At 38.7% G+C, this 20,244-nt stretch overlaps 1 protein-coding gene across 19 annotated transcripts in view; it reads right to left on the bottom strand.

Annotated features, from left to right (window-relative positions):
- The window catches only part of PUM1 (pumilio RNA binding family member 1), a 128,370-nt gene that overhangs the window by 66,507 nt on the left and 41,619 nt on the right, over positions 1–20,244 (bottom strand). For 14 of the 19 annotated variants that reach the window (XM_060140776.1, XM_060140785.1, XM_060140778.1 and 11 more), the window contains 2 exons: positions 7,410–7,518; positions 6,265–6,443 (listed from right to left, as the gene is read on the bottom strand). The exons of 3 other annotated variants lie outside the window; for them this stretch is intronic. In XM_060140776.1, coding sequence (XP_059996759.1) covers positions 6,265–6,443; positions 7,410–7,518 — 288 coding nt within the window. Of the gene's footprint in view, positions 1–6,264; positions 6,444–7,409; positions 7,519–20,244 lie in introns of those variants that run through there. 2 more of the 19 variants (XM_060140777.1, XM_060140794.1) reach the window with 2 other exon arrangements.

Below are 20,244 nucleotides of genomic sequence, written 5' to 3'. Positions count from 1 at the left end.
CAGGTCATTAAACCTGAGTCTTAGTTTCCTTTTCTATAAAACAGGGATCATTTTGTTTAAAACAGAGTAGTTGTAAACATCAATGAAATGATGCATATGCAAAAGTTTATTATAAAGTATAAACCATTTTATATAAATATGATACTAGTAAAAACTATGCACTGGGATAATATTTCTTATATAACATTATCTGTGATTTTAAGATTAAAAATCTTCAATGCTCCCAATTAAGTGGTTTAACTCAAAGAAAAGGGTAGAGCCCATCTGGCCCTCCCAGAGACACTGTCATTTTCACAATGCAGAGTGGCTCTATTGTTAGTGTTGAACATCACAATCTTTTTAAAACTTTGCAAGTGTCTGGGCTTTCTCCCAGAGATTCTGATTTAACTGGTCTGTAGAAGCTCCCACAAATGTTTTTAAAAGTTTCTCTTCCAATAAGCACTCACAATTGAGAACCACTACAATTAAGTCCAAATAAGTATCCTAAAGGCAAGGGGTTATGTTTTGCTTTTTTGTCACATATTACCTAGCACATATTAATATTAAAAAAGTCTATTGAATAAATGAAATAAAAAAACAAAGAAGGATTAATAGCATCCTTTTGTTGTAGGCTCCCTTTAGATAAATTACAATCCAGAACTGTAACCCAAATTCAGGCCTCAGAGAGTGCTCAAAATGCAAAGAGGCCAAGCCCAATCAAAATCTCTAGAGTAGGGCCAAGGAGGGTTCTTGAGAGATCAGATCCCAGATCTACACAGAGATGGAACAATATGTTCTGTTGCTAGATATCAAAGAACCGAGAGAAGAGCAGACAGAAAGAAGAACCAGGTACAGCGCGGATCACAGTCCACCCAGCCATGGCTCAGCTTCCTCAAAAGCCTCACATAACAGGGGGAATATTTCAGGGAATACCTATTTTCTGAATGAAGTCAGAGAAATGAGAACTTAATTTTTCCTGTGCAGAGATCCCACCACAAAGCTCCACATGGCAGAAGTCACATTCAATGAGATTAGTAATTTTCTTCCCTTTTTTTCTAAAACAGTATTTTTGTGTATTTGCTTGACACTCAAGTCCTAAAGCCATAACATTAACTAAAATATTGGTTTCTCCTGCGTACACTTCTCAGTTTTTCACAAAATGCCCCCAAAACACCAAAATGTCAATTTTCTTTGAAGTTCAGCAGCTCAGTAGCTCCACTAGTAAAAAATTTCAAATATTAAAAAAAAATGAGTAAAAGTTTGAAATTACTAGTCATGTGAATTACTTTTAAATTAACATATTAAATATAATCGTATTGTGAGAAACGAATAAACAAACCAAAGTAGCATATACCTTAGTAAAAAGCAATATAGCTAAGAACTGAAATTAGAACAAAGTTTGAATTCAGGTCCCACCACTTCCCTTCTAACCCTCATTTTCCTCATCTATAAATTCATAGGGACAACATCAGCCTCAAAGGGTTGTTGTTTCAGGTATTAAATAAGGCAATTCATGAATGTGCAATTCCTTTTAAAAGATTATTTTAAATATTTTGTCTAATTTTCACATTTTTCCCACTGCCTTTCTCAGACACACCCACCTTCACCTTCACTCCCCCTAAAGCTTCAAATTTGCTGGATAGCTTATGTTTTCCCCCCTGGAAAGACTATGGCTTTAATTATTAAACCCTCTGTCCCATTGACTTTTCTAAAATATCTGTACAGAATCAAGCCACCACCAATTATTACATTTCATCAAATCTGAGACACCATCAATTTATAAGACATACCATCATTTTATGTGTTGCTAAAAAGGAAACACTGGCAATTAAACTATATCATTTAACGCATCCCAATTTCAAAATGAACAAAAGTGGGGAGGTGTGCGCTTTAGAAACAGTGGAATGTGGAATATACCAGGCATTGTGTATATGATCACCCAATTCCTGGTATGCAAAAAGGTAAGAAGAGTGTTCCCCTCTGCTGTGGTACCCACCATATCCAGGAGGAAAAAGAGACGAAAACCAAAAAAGGTTTTCTGAAAGTTGTGCTTTTTTAACTTTTTATTTAGTCAGTGTCTAAAAGCTTGACATCGCCAAGCAGAGCACACAGATTTCTTGTTCAAAGGAAGCTCAAATCTGAAGGGGCTCCAACCTGAGATAAAAGTTTCTGAATTTGATCTGTAATCTTCCAAGAAAATTATAGAGCAGTATTTAATCTAACTTTAATTTTATACAAATCACCTGTGGGTCTTGTCAAAATGCAGACTTTGATTCAATAAAGTCTGGAGTAGAATCTGAGAGTCTGCATTTCTAATAAGCTCCCAGGTGCTGATAATTTTACTGGCCCAAGGACTTTGTGGAGCAAGATTTTATAAGGCTTACAAAGCATTTTCATATATATTACATAGCCATATGAATTAGACTTTGTGCAAATGAGGAAATTAAGGTCCAGTTGAGACTCAAACCCCTGCATTACACTCCACAAAGTTTTTAAACAAAAATCAATTAAAGTGGCACTGGCTGCCTGAAACAAATGCAGTGGAGGCTAGAAAAGCAAGTCATCAATTTTGTGACCTAAGTGAATTGCCATGAGTGTGCAAGCATCCTCTAGGTCAGAAGGCAGCCAGTCTCTACAAATAAGCAGAAAGGTCTTCCCAAGATATTTTTTTCTAAAAGTCTTTCTTCTGCAAATTTAGGGTGGCCTTGACCCTAACTGAAGTTTACAGTGGTCTTCTCATTTACCTAGGAACCATAAACCAGAAAGGTAGAAATGACGATCCACTTTTCTGACTGGCTAGGCTTCAATCTATGTGATCATCAGCTGGTATTTCAAAAGACCAATAGCAGGGTCCTTGGATGGGTAATTTCACCCAGTGGCCTCAAAATATAGTAGTTACATATGATTGTGTAACCACCCAGAACCATGCTTTGTTTTGTTTTGGGGTGTTTGGGGGGATGGGTAAGGGGACCTGTCTTTTTCCACGAATCAGTAAAATAAAGGATATAAAAAGGAAATAAATTAAAAGACTTGACTCTGACTTAACTGGTATTCTGAGTTTTCCCATTATTCTGAAAACTGCTACCCTGAAGTTTCTGATTCATACTCAGAATACTATCAAAACTTTACAGTGGGTGCTGAGAACAAAACATTGCTGTCAGATTCTTTTCAACAGCCTGCAAGTACTCTTATCTCAGAAGCCAAAACAACTAAGCTGAGTCCATTTGTACACTCAAAATGAACTTACGAAAGGCTCAGGAAAGCTAGACAGAGTTAAATACCTTCATTCAAGCTTTAACCGTAAAACAACCTTATTGAAAATGGAAAACCACTGCAAATGAGTAATTACTTTAGTTCTAAACCCCTTTAACTGAGAAGTTAATCAGAGTCTGGCTTATCTGTTGTCAGTATCTGAGAATAGCCCCTTAGTACTTGATTTGAAGTCTACATTCATTATGCCATCAGCGATGATGTTTTTTTAGCTCTCAGGGGATTAAAATGCGGCTTCTCCAGGGCTTATTGGAGGTAATGTTGATACAGCCACCCCAAAAAGAAAAACATCTGAGTGCTCTGATCCATAAACCATCAATTACTACTCTTTAGAACAATTATCTACAAGAAGCAGATATTCTGTCTTCCTTGGCCTCTGAACTCAGCACTCTGAATGACAAACTATATTTAAAAAAAAAAAAAAAAAAGGCCCACCTCTTCCCATAAGATCAGCAGGATACAACCAAAAAGCTCATAAAGCAGTTCATTGATCCTCAGTTCTCCATCCACCAAAAGTTTACACGTGCCAATATGATGGACTGACGTCACTAATCAGTCTTCCTGTATCACCATTTAGGTGCAACTCAAGTCAAAATACAGCATAATAGGATACTATTTCATTACCCACGACCTTCCTTCTGAAAAGTTGGAACACAGATTTGGAGAATTTTCATTTATCGTTATGCAAACCTCAGCAGCTCAGTAACGCAGATGCTTTTTAGAGAGTTCAGTTTTCTGACCTCTATCCTGAGTTCCTCTATCCTGAGTTCTTCCAACTTCCTCTGGTGACAATACTAAAAATCACCAATCTCTCAAGACAATTAAGGATAGAAGCCACCTTTACAAAATCAAATAAGATACTGAATACAAATGATACAGCCTCGTTACAGATTAATGAAATAATTGTTTAAAAAGACAGAAACAGGAAAAAAAATAATAAGTCAGCCCCAGTGTTTTACCTTTCTCCTAATTCTAATTATTTTTCTTCTTCCTACAAACTTCACAGTAACCCAGGCACATGCCTGGGTGGCTAATGCCCAAGACTTAGAAGCTGGTCACACATTATAGAGAATTCATGGCAAGAGTCATACAGGTTCCAGTTCACCACAGTAATGACCTACCTATGCATGACACTAACTTTTCTCCTACAGTAAATAAATAAAAGTTATAGGCAGAAGTTGGAAGGCAGCACTTCCTCTGAGGAATCTGCACTCTTGAGATGAGGGAAGTGTGAGGTAAGAAAAAGAGGTGAGCTGGGGATAAGCTGAAAGAAGAGAAGAAGTAACACCATCCTTCCCATGAGACAACAGGCAAATGATCATTTTGCCTGATCCCATTCCTCACATCCAAAGGGTAGATCTTGTTCTTCCCAAGTAGCCTCCTGGGAAGGTTCAAATACAAGAAGTCTTTTCCAATCTGATCTACAAGCCACTAAACCTGACCTATGCCGCTGCAGGGTCAAAAGACCCAGAAGTAATCAGGTCAGCTTTGGAACAGCTACAATGCAAGACTCAGACAAAAGCCCCAGTTTAGTCCCTTGATCTTCCTGAAGGTAATTATACAAATGAACGATCCTGTTCTGGCTAAATTCCTCAAACCAAATTTCTAGCTGTGGAGCTGGGAGAAATCCAAACCAGCCTCTTATAAGTTCATTTCGCACCCCCCACCCCCCATTTTTTTGGTGGAATCAAAAGCTCCGGCCACGTGTCAAATGTCAACGTCAGCTGAAGCATCCATCATCTTTGACGTGCCTAGAATAAAGCTAACTCCATGGGAATTCTGGTTACCTTGGATGCCACCTGTTATCTTCCCGCCAAGCAAGTCAACAATCATTCATTTCATGTCCACTAACGTATTAAAGAATTGAACTTGACACTTGAGAAAGCTGCACCAAAAATGTACTACTGTGACTCTAGAGAAGTTTCAAGTGGAACTGGGAAAATAGGACCAAGCCTCTGATACCTAACAACAAATGTCTAACAGTAAAAACACTGACAACAAATGCTATCAAGATAAAAGAATGTAAGATAGTTGTAAAGGCAAAGTTATTATTATGATTTGGGGGAAAGAAGGTCTCTTAAAATGATTGCCAACCAGTAGTATTAGCCCAGAAAGACTTCAGGGAGAAAGTGCTTTGAAAAGGTACAAAACAAGTTGAGTCGGGAGAAAAGGAAGGAAGAAAGATTCAGGGTGCCTTTCATGGCCTTCCTAGCTGTGACTTGGAATATAAAACCAGTCACAGAAAACAAAATGAGGAAGACTCAAACAGAAATACATCTTAAGACTTCTAGATCTAGAAAGTCAATGGTATAAGAAAGAACTAGTTTTGAGAAAGGCTATCAAAGATGCTTGAGGAAGACTGCTTTAAGACTTCAAAAGGGAAGAGGCTGTAGACAGAGAAGCTGCTCTAGCTACAATTTAGCATCAGAGACGTCAATGGTGATGAATCTGAAAAAAACTGAAATACAGAATTAACAGAACTTCGAATTTCCTGATAGCCTGGGTAGGAGAAGCAAAGCTACTCAAAGAGGGCCAAAGATCATTCCATAGTTAAAGCCTAGCTAGCAAAAACAAGAATGACCCAACATATCTGATCCATTTTAAGGATCCTAGGGTATTGGCAAATCACTCTCTCAGATCTATTCCCTACTGACACCTGCCTTCAGCTTTGTGTTAATTCCTTCTCTTTTTATTTTTGTTTGTTTGTTTTAAACTAAAAATGGTGTTTTCTGGTAGGCCAATGAACTGCGATCTAGATTTAAGTCCTTACCTCACATTACTATCAATGAGTCCCAAAAAAACATCATTTCTCTATTTTTAAAAAGTTTAGTTTACATCTCCTGCTGTGTTCACTGAAATCTAATTGCAATAAAAGCGTTTTTTAAAACCCTGCACTTAGTGCTGTGAGTATCTAAGGAAACTAAACAGGCATGTTTTGCTTTAGGGGAAAGGGGAAAGAGAGAGAGAGAGAGAGAGAGAGAGAGAGATAGGAACAAGTTCCTCAAGCCAACTTACAAATCCTCCTTTTCTTAGACAGGAATCGCCCGGGGATGAGCTCAACACATACTCCACCATGCTAACGCCTAGTCCCCCACTCTCCGACCGTGGGGACAGTACAGAATTGACCTCACTGTTCACATGGAAACTCTGACCAGGTCTTCTCTGCACCATGATTGGCTGGGAAACTGAATGATCTACAAAAAAGATACACAAGCATGATACAGTGCAGCCAGAGGCTCAAACAAATTATGAGTGATGTCTCATGGATAAACCAATGACTGGGTATCAGGAAACCTGCCATGGTCAGTTGAGCCAAAACCTCCTATTGTGTTTTCCCTAAGTATAATATACTACATAAGCTAAGGAAACGGAACACACCCCTCATATATCCAGGATAGCAGAGCAATACAGCAGTTCACATAACTGGTTTATCTAGCTAAGTGGATAAATTAATGTTTACCCCTTTCAAGTAGCAGAATTTCTTTTTAATATATTTTATTGGTAATGTTACTGAAACAAAATGTGATCTTACTACCCTTTTTAAAAAAACATAATTTGATCTTTTCTGATGACCACTGTCATCTGAGGTTCCATTCTTATATTGCTATAACACAGCACATCAGCTTTTGAATTTTCTGTCTCCTTCCTCCCTATCAACTGTCATTTCTTTCTGCTGTCGGTATGTCTGCCTCTACAAGTTCTCCCCATCCCTTTCTTCAGGGGTAGTCAGTCAGAAGAGTGTCCATACCCAGTGACTTATTTGGCCCAAACCACATTTATAGATAGATCACCCCATACACAGTACACAGGGGCAAAGGGAGGAGAAAGAAACATGAACTTCAAATGGCAGGCATGGATTTTCTAATTCCAAGTATGCTGACAGCAGTACAGAACAAGAAGTTGTAGCTGAAATTACGGTCATTTCAAATAAGACCATTCCCCTGTGGCTAGCACTTCAGTAAAATATTGAAGACCTGATTTTGTGTTAATTATGTTTTAATAAATTACATCATATAAGCTCCCTCATGGCAATTATACCACAGGACAGGACATTGCTTGACATGCTTGTCACTGATGTAAAATTCACAACTTGCCAATTGCTGAGGAAAGGAGCTCTAAGACAGGCATAAATCACAGTACAGATGCTAGATCTAGATTACCTGATGTTCCCCAGGCACTGTCTCGCCATTGATCACCCAGGAATATTCCTTTTGGTCCATCTTTGCTGGATTCATCTGTTTCCCAAAACTTTTTACCTGGCAAGAGCTGCTGCAAATTAAAAATAATAGATGCTTTTAAAGAATTCATAAAGGATGAAAGTACAGCAGTCAACACTTTCTTTTAGACAAGGGTACTGAAGATGCTCACGTGCCCTGAAGGTCTTTAATCACAGTGTTCTGACTCCACAGATTGTGGTCAGAGCACTACTATATGTTTGGTAAAAGTCACAAAGAGGCCTAATGCAAGGGGGGCTACAGATCAACCCATCACAATAGAGGCTCAGCTTAAATATCTAGAATTATTCACTTAATCTATGCCAAGATTTTTAAGGGGGGGGGAGAATTCATACTAGACCTAACTGCTAAGAAGATTCTTACTGAAAAAGAAAGTACCTACAACTACTAAAAGGCTACTTCTGCCTACATGTATACTAAGGGGCCCTACAAAGTTACTCAAGCTGTGGCATGAACTCAGACCCCAGCTATGGAACACTAGAGGCAAAATTCACCTCCTTCATACACAGAGATTCTGTTTAACTAAAATACTTTCAACATCACAAAGAAAAAACTAAAACAAACCAAAAACAAAAAAACTTCCCAACCACAACATTAACCTGTTCCAAGATTTTGGAAAGACAGAGCAGCTATTCCCCCATTACTGGAAGGGAAATAAAAATCTCCTCACCTCAGTTAATCTTAAGAATACTTAGTAATGCCATTAAAGTGACTTCACAAAACATTCCACACCTCATAAAAATGCAGGCATCACTAGCCTTAAATTAGCTTCAACCAAAGAAATGCAAACTACCCTTTCAAGCAAAACACAGTACAGTTTTGCACAAGATCAAAGCATTAGTGACTTGTTACAAAGTAAATTTCCACTAGAATCCCATCATTCTTCCTTCTGGTTATCAGCTTCACTCACTAAAATGTCCCTCTTATTTCTTCTAATTATGTTTTCACTTCAGCTGCTACTAGTCAAACAAGAAACTCAGAAGTCTGAGATAGTACACTGCTTTTGAGCATAAAAGAATGCTTTTGAGCATAAAAGAGCTGAATTTCTCAGAGGAACAGAATAAAAAACCAGAAAGTACAAAACATTTGCTCTCTCCTTGACAATAAAGGTTTACCTTTTCTATTTATAACCCATAACCCAATGATAATGAAGAAACATCTCAACTTTGCCCTCACTAAAACGAATCTCAGCTTTCCAACCTAAATTCTGGGTTTTCGACATCAATTTATTCTAGCTCTATAAAACTATCTGGTAGACACGGGTTACTACCTGGAGCAAAGCAGTTTCCCTTGTACTTTTTTCCCCTACCTTGTTATCTTCTAGTCCAAGAAGGTCATGACAAAAGACACATTTCGGTCTGACACTTAATTGCACAGATGCATTGGTTTACTTGAAGATGAGCAGTTACAGCAGTCAATTCCTAATGTGCCTCTAGGGTTCATTCTCTGAGAGAAGCAAGGACACAGCTGGTCTGTTAACTTGAGGGGGAGGGGGAAGGAGTGGGAGGGAGAGCCCAGACCATAGCTAGGCAGTGGAGTCAGGAAGCCCTGGACTAGACAACTCTGATGTGTCATAGGACAAACTGCAGGACTGCCCTGGGCCTCATCCTCTTTGCATTGATGAAGGAAGTATTTTTCAGGTTGCTGTGATGATTAGAGATGTTGCTGATGCGGGCCTAACACAATGCCCACCACGCAGGAGGTTCTCAATAAATGTATTCAGTGGCATTACACCAAGGCAAAACAGCTGTAAACCACAGATGGGACCCTGAAAATTAATGTGTACTAACGCACAACTCTAGAATTCTTGCCTTTGAACTTATTTTTCTCCTCTTAATCTCAAAAATGCCCTCCTATAAGATTACAAATAGAATTTCTTTCCCTATTGGTTGTACCCTTTCCAACTAACATTCCAATTTTTCTCTTGTATTTTGTAGGGAGTGTAAGCAAACAGGAGTCTGCATCAACTTCTCCTCGGTGTACCAGAAGAAAGAATGTCAGCACAAGGGACTCCTCACTTGCTGGTTAACTTTAGTCTCCATATATTGGAAAGAGAGCAAAGATGATCAAATATATTCATTATGGTGCTCATCCCTCTCAACACAAATTTGGAAATCTTTATTCAAAACTCAAGCTTCTCTAACCCACCAGCCTCCATGTGCAAATATAGTCTGTCCACAATTTGTCAAATTGCTTAGTGAAAGCAGCAGCCCTTGAACTCAAAGCTTCAAAAATGACTTCTAAGATCTTGTCATCTTTCCTCATTGCTTGCCAGGTTGTCGCAACATGCAAAGCCAGCAAAAGCAGGTCCATATATAAGCAAGGCTGTTTCCAGGCCAAATTCTCTCATAAGGAAACAATAATACAACAAACATGTAGAAAGGTACTAAAAAGTGGAGACTATACTTCAAAGTAGTAATAGATGCAACAAATCTCAAAGGAATACAGTCATCCCTCAGTATCCATGCGGGGCTGGTTCCAGGAGCCTCCTTGGATACCAAAATCCTCAGACACTCAAGTCCCTTATATAAAATGACGTAGTACAATGCATACAGTACACACTGAAAAATTCAAGACCCTAGTCACATACCAAGAGGAAATGGTGTCTTCCACTATTAACAGTATGTATAAACATAAATCCTAAATAGATGCTAGGAGCAGCCCCCAAAGTAGTAAAACCCCATATGCTTTGGCAAAGTAACCAAGATCAATTAACTATTATTAATGAAAACAGCAGGGACTGAAAAGGCAAGTCTGTACGAGATAAAGAAAAAGGAAGTGGTAGAAGAAGGTGATAGCAAGCCAATTCTGGGAGGAATAAAAACAGAACCTATGGTTTGCAAGAGTGCTCTGCAGATGAAGAAAAGTAAACTACTGTATCAAGGTACCTGGGCAAGGACAGAAGCAAACTTAGCAAAGCTCCTCAGCATCTCTGGACCTTCCACAGCATTTCTCTTTCCTCCAAAACATACCCTTCTCCACTCTTCAGCTGTGTGGCAAGCAGCACCTGAAACAACTCCTAATGTCTGTATCTCTTGGTACTCAGTCCCTTGTGTAATTCCCCCTCTTATCCTATCTGTGGGCTGAACCTACTGACTTGCTCCTAAGGAGTAAGAGAGGGCAAAAGTGAGGGGGTGGCGCTTTCGAGACTGTCTAAAATACTGACTTCCATCTTGCCTCTACTCCTCTCTCACCCTCTCACCTTCTCACTTTAACGAAGCTAGCTGCTATACTGTGAGCTGCCCAACAGAGAGGCCCATATGGCAAGGAACCAAGAGAGGTCAGTGGACATCAATTCCTTAGGAACTGAGGCCCTCAGTCTAGCAACCCACAAGAAACTTAATCCTGATATCAACCACATGAGTAAGCTTGGAAGCAGCCCCTTCCCCAGTTGGACTTTGAGATGACTGCAAACCCAGCTGAAATCCTGACTGCAGCTTGTGAGGGACCCTGAAATAAAGAATCTTGCAAAGTCATGACTGGGTCCCTGACCTACAGAAACTGTGAGGCTTAAACAACATGTTGTCTTAAGCCACTAAATTTTAGGGTAATTTGGAACATAGCAATAGATAACTAATACAGCTGCGAATATACGGAAGCGTTTTCTTTTATTGAAAACATCTTTAAGAGTCTGTTTTCAAGAAGCACTTCTTGTTCCATTTCTAATATCTAAAATCAAAGTGCTTTTTTTGAATTTGGAAAAAATTACATCCATTCCATTTCATGTTTTCCCCTATTTTGTCTTATAGCCCTTCTGTATTAAAAAAAAAAATTGGCTTTTTAAATTCGGCAAAATTAAACGGACTTAGACTTGTTAAGCTTACTGAGAATTAGTAGCAATCACATAGTCAAGAGTCATCTAAAATAAAGACATTCGAATCTGATCATATTAAAAGGAGCTATAATCTACTGAATATAAAACAAAGTGATGATGAGTATCCAATTGTTATTTCAAATTCAGATTCAACCCCTCTAAAGGTAATATCATCCACAGCACTGGCTAAAACATCCTGGTTCACCAACCCACATCAGGAGTTGCCAAACCTTCACTTAAGCCACACCTAAATTCAATCATCAAACATTCAAATGCAACTAGTGTATGAAAAGACAGTTACTGCTTACCCCATCAAGAACTTGGAAATATTGTTCTTTGACAGGACAACAAAGAACAGATCACAGAAGAGGTTTACAAAATTCAATTTAAAGAAATATTAGGCAATTAGAGGATTAAAAAATTTCACAATTCTAAAGGAAGATAAGGGAATTAGAAATTGGTCCAACAAAAGAAAAGGAGACCCAGGGAGTCAGATGTAGGCAGTATCAACCAATATGCATGTTTAGGGAGAGGACATATGATGCACAAACAAGTCTGTCCTTATAAAAGCAATTAATGCATCAGGCTAGATAGTAGCTTGGGTACAGCAGCCACTAAAAACATCCAAGTAACTTCCCTGGCTCAGACTGCTTACCAAGCAAACTTAAGAGAACTTTGCTTCCTCCTATAGCCAAACATGCTGATCACTGAACACAATTATCCTGTCCACTTGAGAGTTGTTGTTTCTCCTTATAAATTAGTAAATTGCATTTTAGTTTTCATACATTAATCTCTTGTGGTTCTAGTCAGTATAGGTCAGTTCTATAATCCAATCACCTCTAAATTAGTAAATCCCTTTCAAGACCTACAAACTGAGAACCAGGGCTTGGGAGGTCCTACCATCCGACACAGCAATACAACAGACCTTGTACTCTTCCATGTACTGTCCCATTAAATGGGATTCCTAAGTGCCTCTCCAGTAGTATCTGCTCTCCGGTCTTTAGGAGAAAAACACATACACTACTTATCCCAGCTTGAACCACAGGAAAAGACTTAAGGAGAGTAAAGAAATCAGTAAGCTTATTCATGAGGCTTCTGGAGAACAAAGTAGAAATCAAGCACTGGTTTATGAGCAATGTTAGCCGCTTGGGAAACCTCTAAATTGTGTTTGGAAACACCTTTTTTTTTAAATCATCTAACAGAAAAGACAATACACAAAGCCACACTTGCACAATCGACCACCACATTAACCCCTACCAAGAGTCCTTTAAACAGAGGTGGAGACAATAAACTGAAAGGCTGAGAACATCAAAAACCTCTAGGCTTCTTATTTTAAGTAATATAGTGGTAAAACATACACAACTACTCTGAAATCACTTTAAAAAACAAACAACAACAAAAAACTGGTTTCAGGGGGCTTCCCTGGTGGCGCAGTGGTTGGAGAGTCCGCCTGCCGATGCAGGAGACACGGGTTTGTGCCCCGGTCCAGGAAGATCCCACATGCCGCGAAGCGGCTGGGCCCGTGAGCCATGGCCGCTGAGCCTGCGCGTCCAGAGCCTGTGCTCCACAACAGGAGAGGCCACAACAGTGAGAGGCCCGCGTACCGCAATGAACTGTTATGAATATTAAATAATATAGTGGGTAAAGGAGTAGTACAATGCTGGACTCACAGTAATCACTCAAAGAATTAGCTGCTAATATTATTTAATAACAAAATAGTAACCAACAGACTTCACACTACTAATGGCATAGCCAATGAAATGCTGTGTACTCAGCTAGCAGATGTGAGCACAACATCACCCAGCCCACTTCAGTGAAAATCTATAAAATTAGGAGCCCTAACAAAACACTGCAGGAAGAACTATGATTAGAGCTTTGCAAAAACTAAGAGGCAAGCTGATTATTAAAGACTGGATGTGTTTGACCATACCACCATTAATACTTGCATAGATGGAAACTCCAATAAGCACTCTGTACTCAAGAGGACTGCTTACACACAACACAGGCTGCATAGAGCTATCTCTCAGAGCAGAGATTTGGCTTCTCAAGGAGTACTGTTCACAGGGATGCTACAACCCCGAAGGCATGAACAGGTTTAATCATCTCATGTGGCAATGCAAACTTCCAACACAAGCTTGGTTTCACTGGAATGTAGCCAATGCAGGAATCAAATACCTGATATTTTAACTAGCTGGTAAGATATAGCCCCACCCCCAATTTTTTAATCTCTTGATAAATATTCTCATTACATTAAAAGAACTTGATATCAACTCAGAGAAAGGACCGCTCAGTACTGATAGAAATAAATAAGTATTATTGGGGGCTGCCCTGGTGGCGCAGCGGTTGAGAATCTGCCTGCTAATGCAGGGAACACGGGTTCGAGCCCTGATCTGGGAGGATCCCATATGCCGCGGAGCAACTAGGCCCATGAGCCACAGCTACTGAGCCTGCGCGTCTGAGAGGTGCGATAGTGAGAGGCCCACGCACCGCGATGAAGAGTGGCCCCACTTGCCGCAACTAGAGAAAGCCCTCGCACAGAAACGAAGACCCAACACAGCAAAAATAAATTAATTAATTAATAAAAACTCCTACCCCCAACATCTTAAAAAAAAATAAGTATTATTGGTAAACACTGTCACATGCTCTAGTCAAAGCTCTAACTGTGAAAATTGTGTAATTTTCAGAATTCCCTTCTCAAAATCTTAATGCCCTAGGGAATTTACCTGGCCCTCCATACCACAGAGGGTTGTTGTGAAATCTAGTAAGACAGTTCATAATAAATATTATAAACTACACACAGAAGTTACTACTAAAGTTTTAACAAGAAACGGTTTAAATATAAAATAAATTGATATCCTTTACAAGGCTTTAAAAAAAAGGTACAAATATCCATTCACTGTTATGACAATTCTTTTGGAAAGGGTTCTGAAAAAATATACATTAAGAGTCATGTTCACCTCCTACACTGTTGGTGGGAATGTAAATTGGTGCAGCCACTATGGAAAACAGTATGGAAGTTAAAAACTAAAAACAAAGTTGGCATATGACCCAGCAATCCCACTCCTGGGCATATATCCAAACAAAACTACAATTAAAATACAATACAAATGAACACATCTATGAAACAGAAACAGACTCACAGATATAGAGAATGGACTTGTGGCTACCAAGGGGGGAAGCGAGTGTGGGGGAGTGAAGGGTTGGGAGTTTGGGGTTAGCAGATGCAAACTATTACATATAGGATGCATAAACAACAAGGTCCTACTGTATAGCACTGGGAACTATATTCAATATCCTATGATAAACCATAATGGAAAAGAATATGAAGAATACATATATGTACAACTGAATCACTCTGCGGTACAGCAGAAATTAACACAACATTGTAAATCAACCATACTTCAATAAAAATTTTAAAAATAATAATAATAAATTAAAAAGCTGGGAAAAAAGCCATGTTCATTCCTGAGAATTTATCTCAACATTAAAGAATTCAAAAGGAAAAAAAAGCTTCACATTCAAAATATAAGAGCAAAAAAGTTGGGAGCAAACTAAATGTTCAATAAGGTACAACTATATGCAACAATACAAGCTCACCCAAAACAGCTATCAGGACTATATGTAATATTTATAAAATAACATTAAATTTTAAAAGCAAAATACAAAATTGTACACGAAAAGACTGCTTATCCTCATGCACCCTTCCCTTTTGGTTCAAGATTGGAAAGAAAAATAAAAACTGAAATAGGTGCTCGTTGATGTGGGATTATGGATGACCTGTTACAAAATACACTTTTAGTATGATTTAGAACTGATTTTTAATAAATAAAAATTGAGATTATGGTGGTACAGAATTCACTACAAATAAGGCATTTTCTCTTAAGCAGATACATTTCACTTCAACATAATTTCAAAGTGACAAAAGTTAGTGGGAATTTTGAGAGAGCTCACACCACATGGTTCAGATATGAGTTGGCCAAAAAAATTTGTTCGGGTTTTTCCGTAAGATGTTACAGAAAAACCCGAGTGAACTTTTTGGCCAACACAGTATTTTTAAGCAAGCAGATAATAATTTCCAACCACTTTGAAAACTGTAGCTTAAATAAGGGATGGTGAAAATCTTCAATGGCTTAATCACAAGCCAATCATTTTTTAATTAAAAATACCTAAGTATATTTAAAAAATAAAGAAAGAAAGAAGATGGTGTTTTCATTTTTCCCTTCTCTTCCAGAAAGTTTAAGGAACATGACCCTCCAAATTCTCATTTCCCATTTATATAACTACTAATTAAGTATCCTGCATTTTTTTTTTTTTTTTGCGGTACGCGGGGCCTCTCACTGTCGTGGCCTCTCCCGTTGCGGAGCACAGGCTCCGGACGCGCAGGCTCAGCGGCCATGGCCCACGGCCCTAGCCGCTCCACGGCATGTGGGATCTTCCCGGACTGGGGCACAAACCCGTGTCCCCTGCATCGGCAGGCAGACTCTCAACCAGTGCGCCACCAGGGAAGTCCTCCTGCATTTTTTTTAATCAGTTACTCAATACTTACACGTAAAGATTATTTTTAAATGTTTAAACATTTTTGTTCTGTTTCATTTTATTCAAATCGTCAAAAAACTGTCTAAGAATCAAAATTTGCTATAATTTATTTCACATTTCACTACTAGGCAGCATCACAATCTGGCATCTAGTAATTACTGCTTAAAATTTTCAGTCTATGTGGCAAGATGATTACTAGTGAAAACAAATTTCCATATTAATTGTCTCTCAACTAAATCTCTTTTTGTTGAAATCTAATATACTCCTTTTAAGAAAGAAAAGTTTAATTTTTTGCATAATTATAACTGCAGTATATAAAATTAAGAGATTTTTAAAAAATATTTTCCAGGGTTATTAAGCACTTTTCATAATAAACACTGTTAATAGTTGTATCTAATGTCCTTTAATAACATTTCCACCACTAAGGATGAAGTTACACAAATCACTTAGGCCTGGCCAATATGAGGTAATTTGATCTTCTCTCTCATATCTGAAAAACCAATATTGTTTTTCTGACCATTGAAAAAATAAAATTTTAGCATCTGAAGTATTTGAACTTACCCTGAAATGCACAACCTGCATGAGCCACTACTGGAAGTAACAAAAGCAGTAAAAAACAAACAAAGTTCTCTGCCCTGAAAGAAAAGATTAAAAAGAAAAACCAGGACTTCCCTGATGGCGCAGTGGTTAAGAATCCACCTGCCAATGCAGAGGACACAGGTTCAAGCGCTGGTCCAGGAAGATGCCACATGCTGCGGAGCAACTAAGCCCGTGCTCCACAACTACTGAGCCTGCGCTCTAGAGCTCACGAGCCACAACTACTGAAGCCCGCGAGCCTAGAGCCATGCTCCACAACGAGAGAAGCCAACGCAATGAGAAGCCTGTGCACCACAAGGAAGAGTAGCCCCCGCTCTCCACAACTAGAGAAAGCCCGTGTGTAGCAACGAAGACCCAACATAGCCAAAAATAAATAAACAAACAGGCCAAGAATTAAAATTTTTTTTTAAAAAAGAAAAACCTACCAGGAATCAAACTGGAAGAGTATCTGGCACAGGATGGTCAAGGAACACCTTAAAGGATGGGGGACTTCAGAGCGAGAAGACAGCGGAAAGGACTTTCCACAAAGAGCAAAGGTAGAAATAAAAGCAAGTGGGGCAGGTGCCCACCAATAAAAAAGGAATCCCGCCACCAACTAGAGGTGCAGTAAGGAGAGGGTGAAAAAACAAAACTAGTCCAGCTGCCAGTGAGGCTTTATGGAGCACTGAGGAGCTGGGCTCTAATAATGCTCCAGGCAGTAACAGGGAGTAAAATCATAAAAATTCATTTTAAAAGATTAATTTGAGGGACTTCCCTGGCAGTCCAGTGGTTAAGACTCCGCACTTCCAATGCAGGGGGCACGGATTCAATCCCTGGTTGGGGAACTAAGATCCCACTTGCCACGAGACGTGGCCAAAAATGAAAGATTAATTTCACATTCCTTTATAAAAAGGAGTGAGGGAAAGCAAATGGATGCTGGGAGGCTAAGCAAAGAGGTCACTGCAGTAACCTAGGCATAAAATGGTAAAAGAAGGGACCTGTGGAAATGGGAGCTGGAAAGGTATAAACTGCTGCTTAGATGTCTCTCTCAACTTTCAAGGCATTTTTTTTAAAGTTATTTAATTTCAAAAGGGAAGATTCATAGCCCATTATGGTGATCAAGAATGAAGTCACTAAGTATACATAAGCCAGTCTACCACTGAAGTTATTTTAATCAGGAATCTATTCCACAGAGTCAGCTGAGTCCAAAGCCTAGATGAAAACAGGATCCAAGTATGTAAGAATACGGTGCTGCAAGTTTAAGTCTACAACTCCAGTGGGTAAAGTTTTAAGGTTGTCCTGAGGATCCACTGTGAGTTGCTGGGGAACAGTAAGAGCAAAAAGAGCAATCAAGTAGAGATAAGAAGAATCTGGTAGCTCTTAAATTTTAGGTCCACCACAAATTAGACTGAATTGCAAACAGTTCTTTAATTGATGACTACTGTTAAACTTAAAAATGCACTCTGGGGAATTCCCTGGTGGTCCAATGGTTAAGACTCCATGCTTCCACTGCAGGGGGGCACGGGTTCGATCCCTGGTTGGGGAACTAAGATCCCGAGTGCTGCGAGGTGTGGCCAAAGAAAAGAAAACAAAACAAACAAACAAAAAAACCAAAAACGCACTGTCTTCAAAGGAGCACAGGGGTTTCCCAGTGTTCTTTACCACACAAAAAACACAATCACTGTTAACAACTTCATCCTTGAAACTAAACACACAGAAGACGTTGGTTGTTCTTTCAGAAAGCATGCCCTTCAAAAATAAAAAATTCAGAGATACTGTTAGCACCTCAAGCTCCATGAATATTTTGTGGTAAATTAACCTGGGGCAAGCGCCACACTAATCCCTTCTCCACTGCACATCCCTTCCTGAAGCCACTGAAAGTAAAGTTTTCCTTATACCTTCCCACTTCAAGTTATTAGAACAGAGCCAAAAGAAGTTTCTTTTCTCTGATATCTTCATAAAACTTCATGAACAGTAAACTATGTTCAGAAAATGAAGATATTCCCCAGGTGAACTAGGCTTTTCTGCACGATATAGAAAAGGCATGTAAGGAAACAGAAGACAATGTCATCCCGGCCACCTTTAAGTTCCCTATAAATAATGTCATTTGTTTTTATCAAAGTATAAATTACATGGTTTGATCTATAACATAACCATATTAAAGTTATACTAGGTCTAGACTTTAAATAATTATATAAATGATTCCTTTCAATAGTACCTGAGAGCTCAGTGTGTAAAAGATAAACCTCCAGATCACTTAGGAAATCTGTAAAGCATGAATAAAACCATGAAAACATCTAGATTGCTTCATGATCTACCCCCTTCATATTCCCAAAGCAGGAAGCAAACAGCTCAATTAAGAGAGGATAAAGAGTCCTTTGCCTCAAGATGGGACCAAACACTCAAACCCACCCACACATCCAGTCAGCCTCAGGGTATTTTTAATTATTAAATTGACGAGAAGTGTCTTAGTATGCCAGATATGGACAGGTTCCCTCTTTCATGTGTTCCAGGAGTGGAAAATTTCACAGATGTGCATGTATATCACAGACGTGCATGTATACAAGGAAGACCAACACAGAAAATAAACTATTTCTTCTACACATTTTGCTATAATGAGGACCACAGAATGCATAATTAATTAAGAGACAATGAATTAATTTTGGTGTTCTGGTTCCTCATCAGCAAAACAAAAGTAAACAAGAAAGAATTACACACAACATAGTTTAATACAAGCTTGAACAAGAAATATAATAACAGCAATTCCAATTTTCTAAACACCATTATGTCTGGTTGTATATATATAATGAGAATATTTCCATGCCCCAGCAGATGGCCCAGAGGAAGTGTCCTATGATTACAACTACATTAAATAAAAGATCCTTTATAATAAATGCCTTTATATAAGATTCAACTTGGATAACAGCACTGCTGACATGCTATTCATCCTATGTACTCTTCATAAAATAATTACTGAATAATTCAAAAATGTAAAGATTTGCAGAGAAGACTGAATAAATGCTTTTCAGTTTTGTCCGCTCCCCATCCTCCCCTTCACACCCCCACATCCCTGAGGGTGGAAAAGTAATAGGGATAGAGAATACAGGCAATATTAACTGAATTGAACTGAGGTCCCTTGGGGGGAACTTCTGATGTAAAAGAGAAAATAAAGAGGGATCCATACTTAGAAAAAAATATTTACTGGTACACGATTTATTCAACACAATATATTAGGCAGCCACTGTTTACAAAGTACATATTAGCTGAAGCCCCTGCCCTCAGAAAACTTATGTGCAAGGAAATAGAAAACATTTACACAAATCACTATATATAAAATAAATTAGGGCCATAAGAATTATATAAATAAATAATGTGCTACTGAATTCCCCTCTGTAGCTTCTGGTTGGTGAGAGCAAGAAAGCTTTCATAGATGAGCTGATAACTGAAGCTGGACTTTTGCGTACTGGGTAGGCTCTGGACATGCAGAAATGAACAGTAGAAAAGCTCAGGATCTGAGTGATAGAGATCTGGGTTTAAACAGCTGGCTCATGATCATGTTAACCTCTATAATCCTGTTTGCCCAGTATATAAAGGACATCCTAATATTGCAGGACCACTGTGAAGACAATAATGTATATGTGATTAGTACAGTACCTGGAAAATCATATATGTTCAATAGACTGCAGCTATTATTATTTCTGAGCCTAATGAAATAGAACTTGATGTCAATCCACATCTTGACAGTTACAATCTTAGGTGGAGTCACTTGACCTTAGAACTCACTTCCCTCATGTAAAAATAGTCGTGTCTCTCAAAAATCTGTTGGGAGATTCA

The sequence above is a fragment of the Lagenorhynchus albirostris genome, chromosome 2, assembly GCF_949774975.1.
Source record: "Lagenorhynchus albirostris chromosome 2, mLagAlb1.1, whole genome shotgun sequence".
Taxonomy (NCBI): Eukaryota; Metazoa; Chordata; class Mammalia; order Artiodactyla; family Delphinidae; genus Lagenorhynchus; species Lagenorhynchus albirostris.
This window is presented reverse-complemented; position numbering and strand designations above follow the sequence as displayed.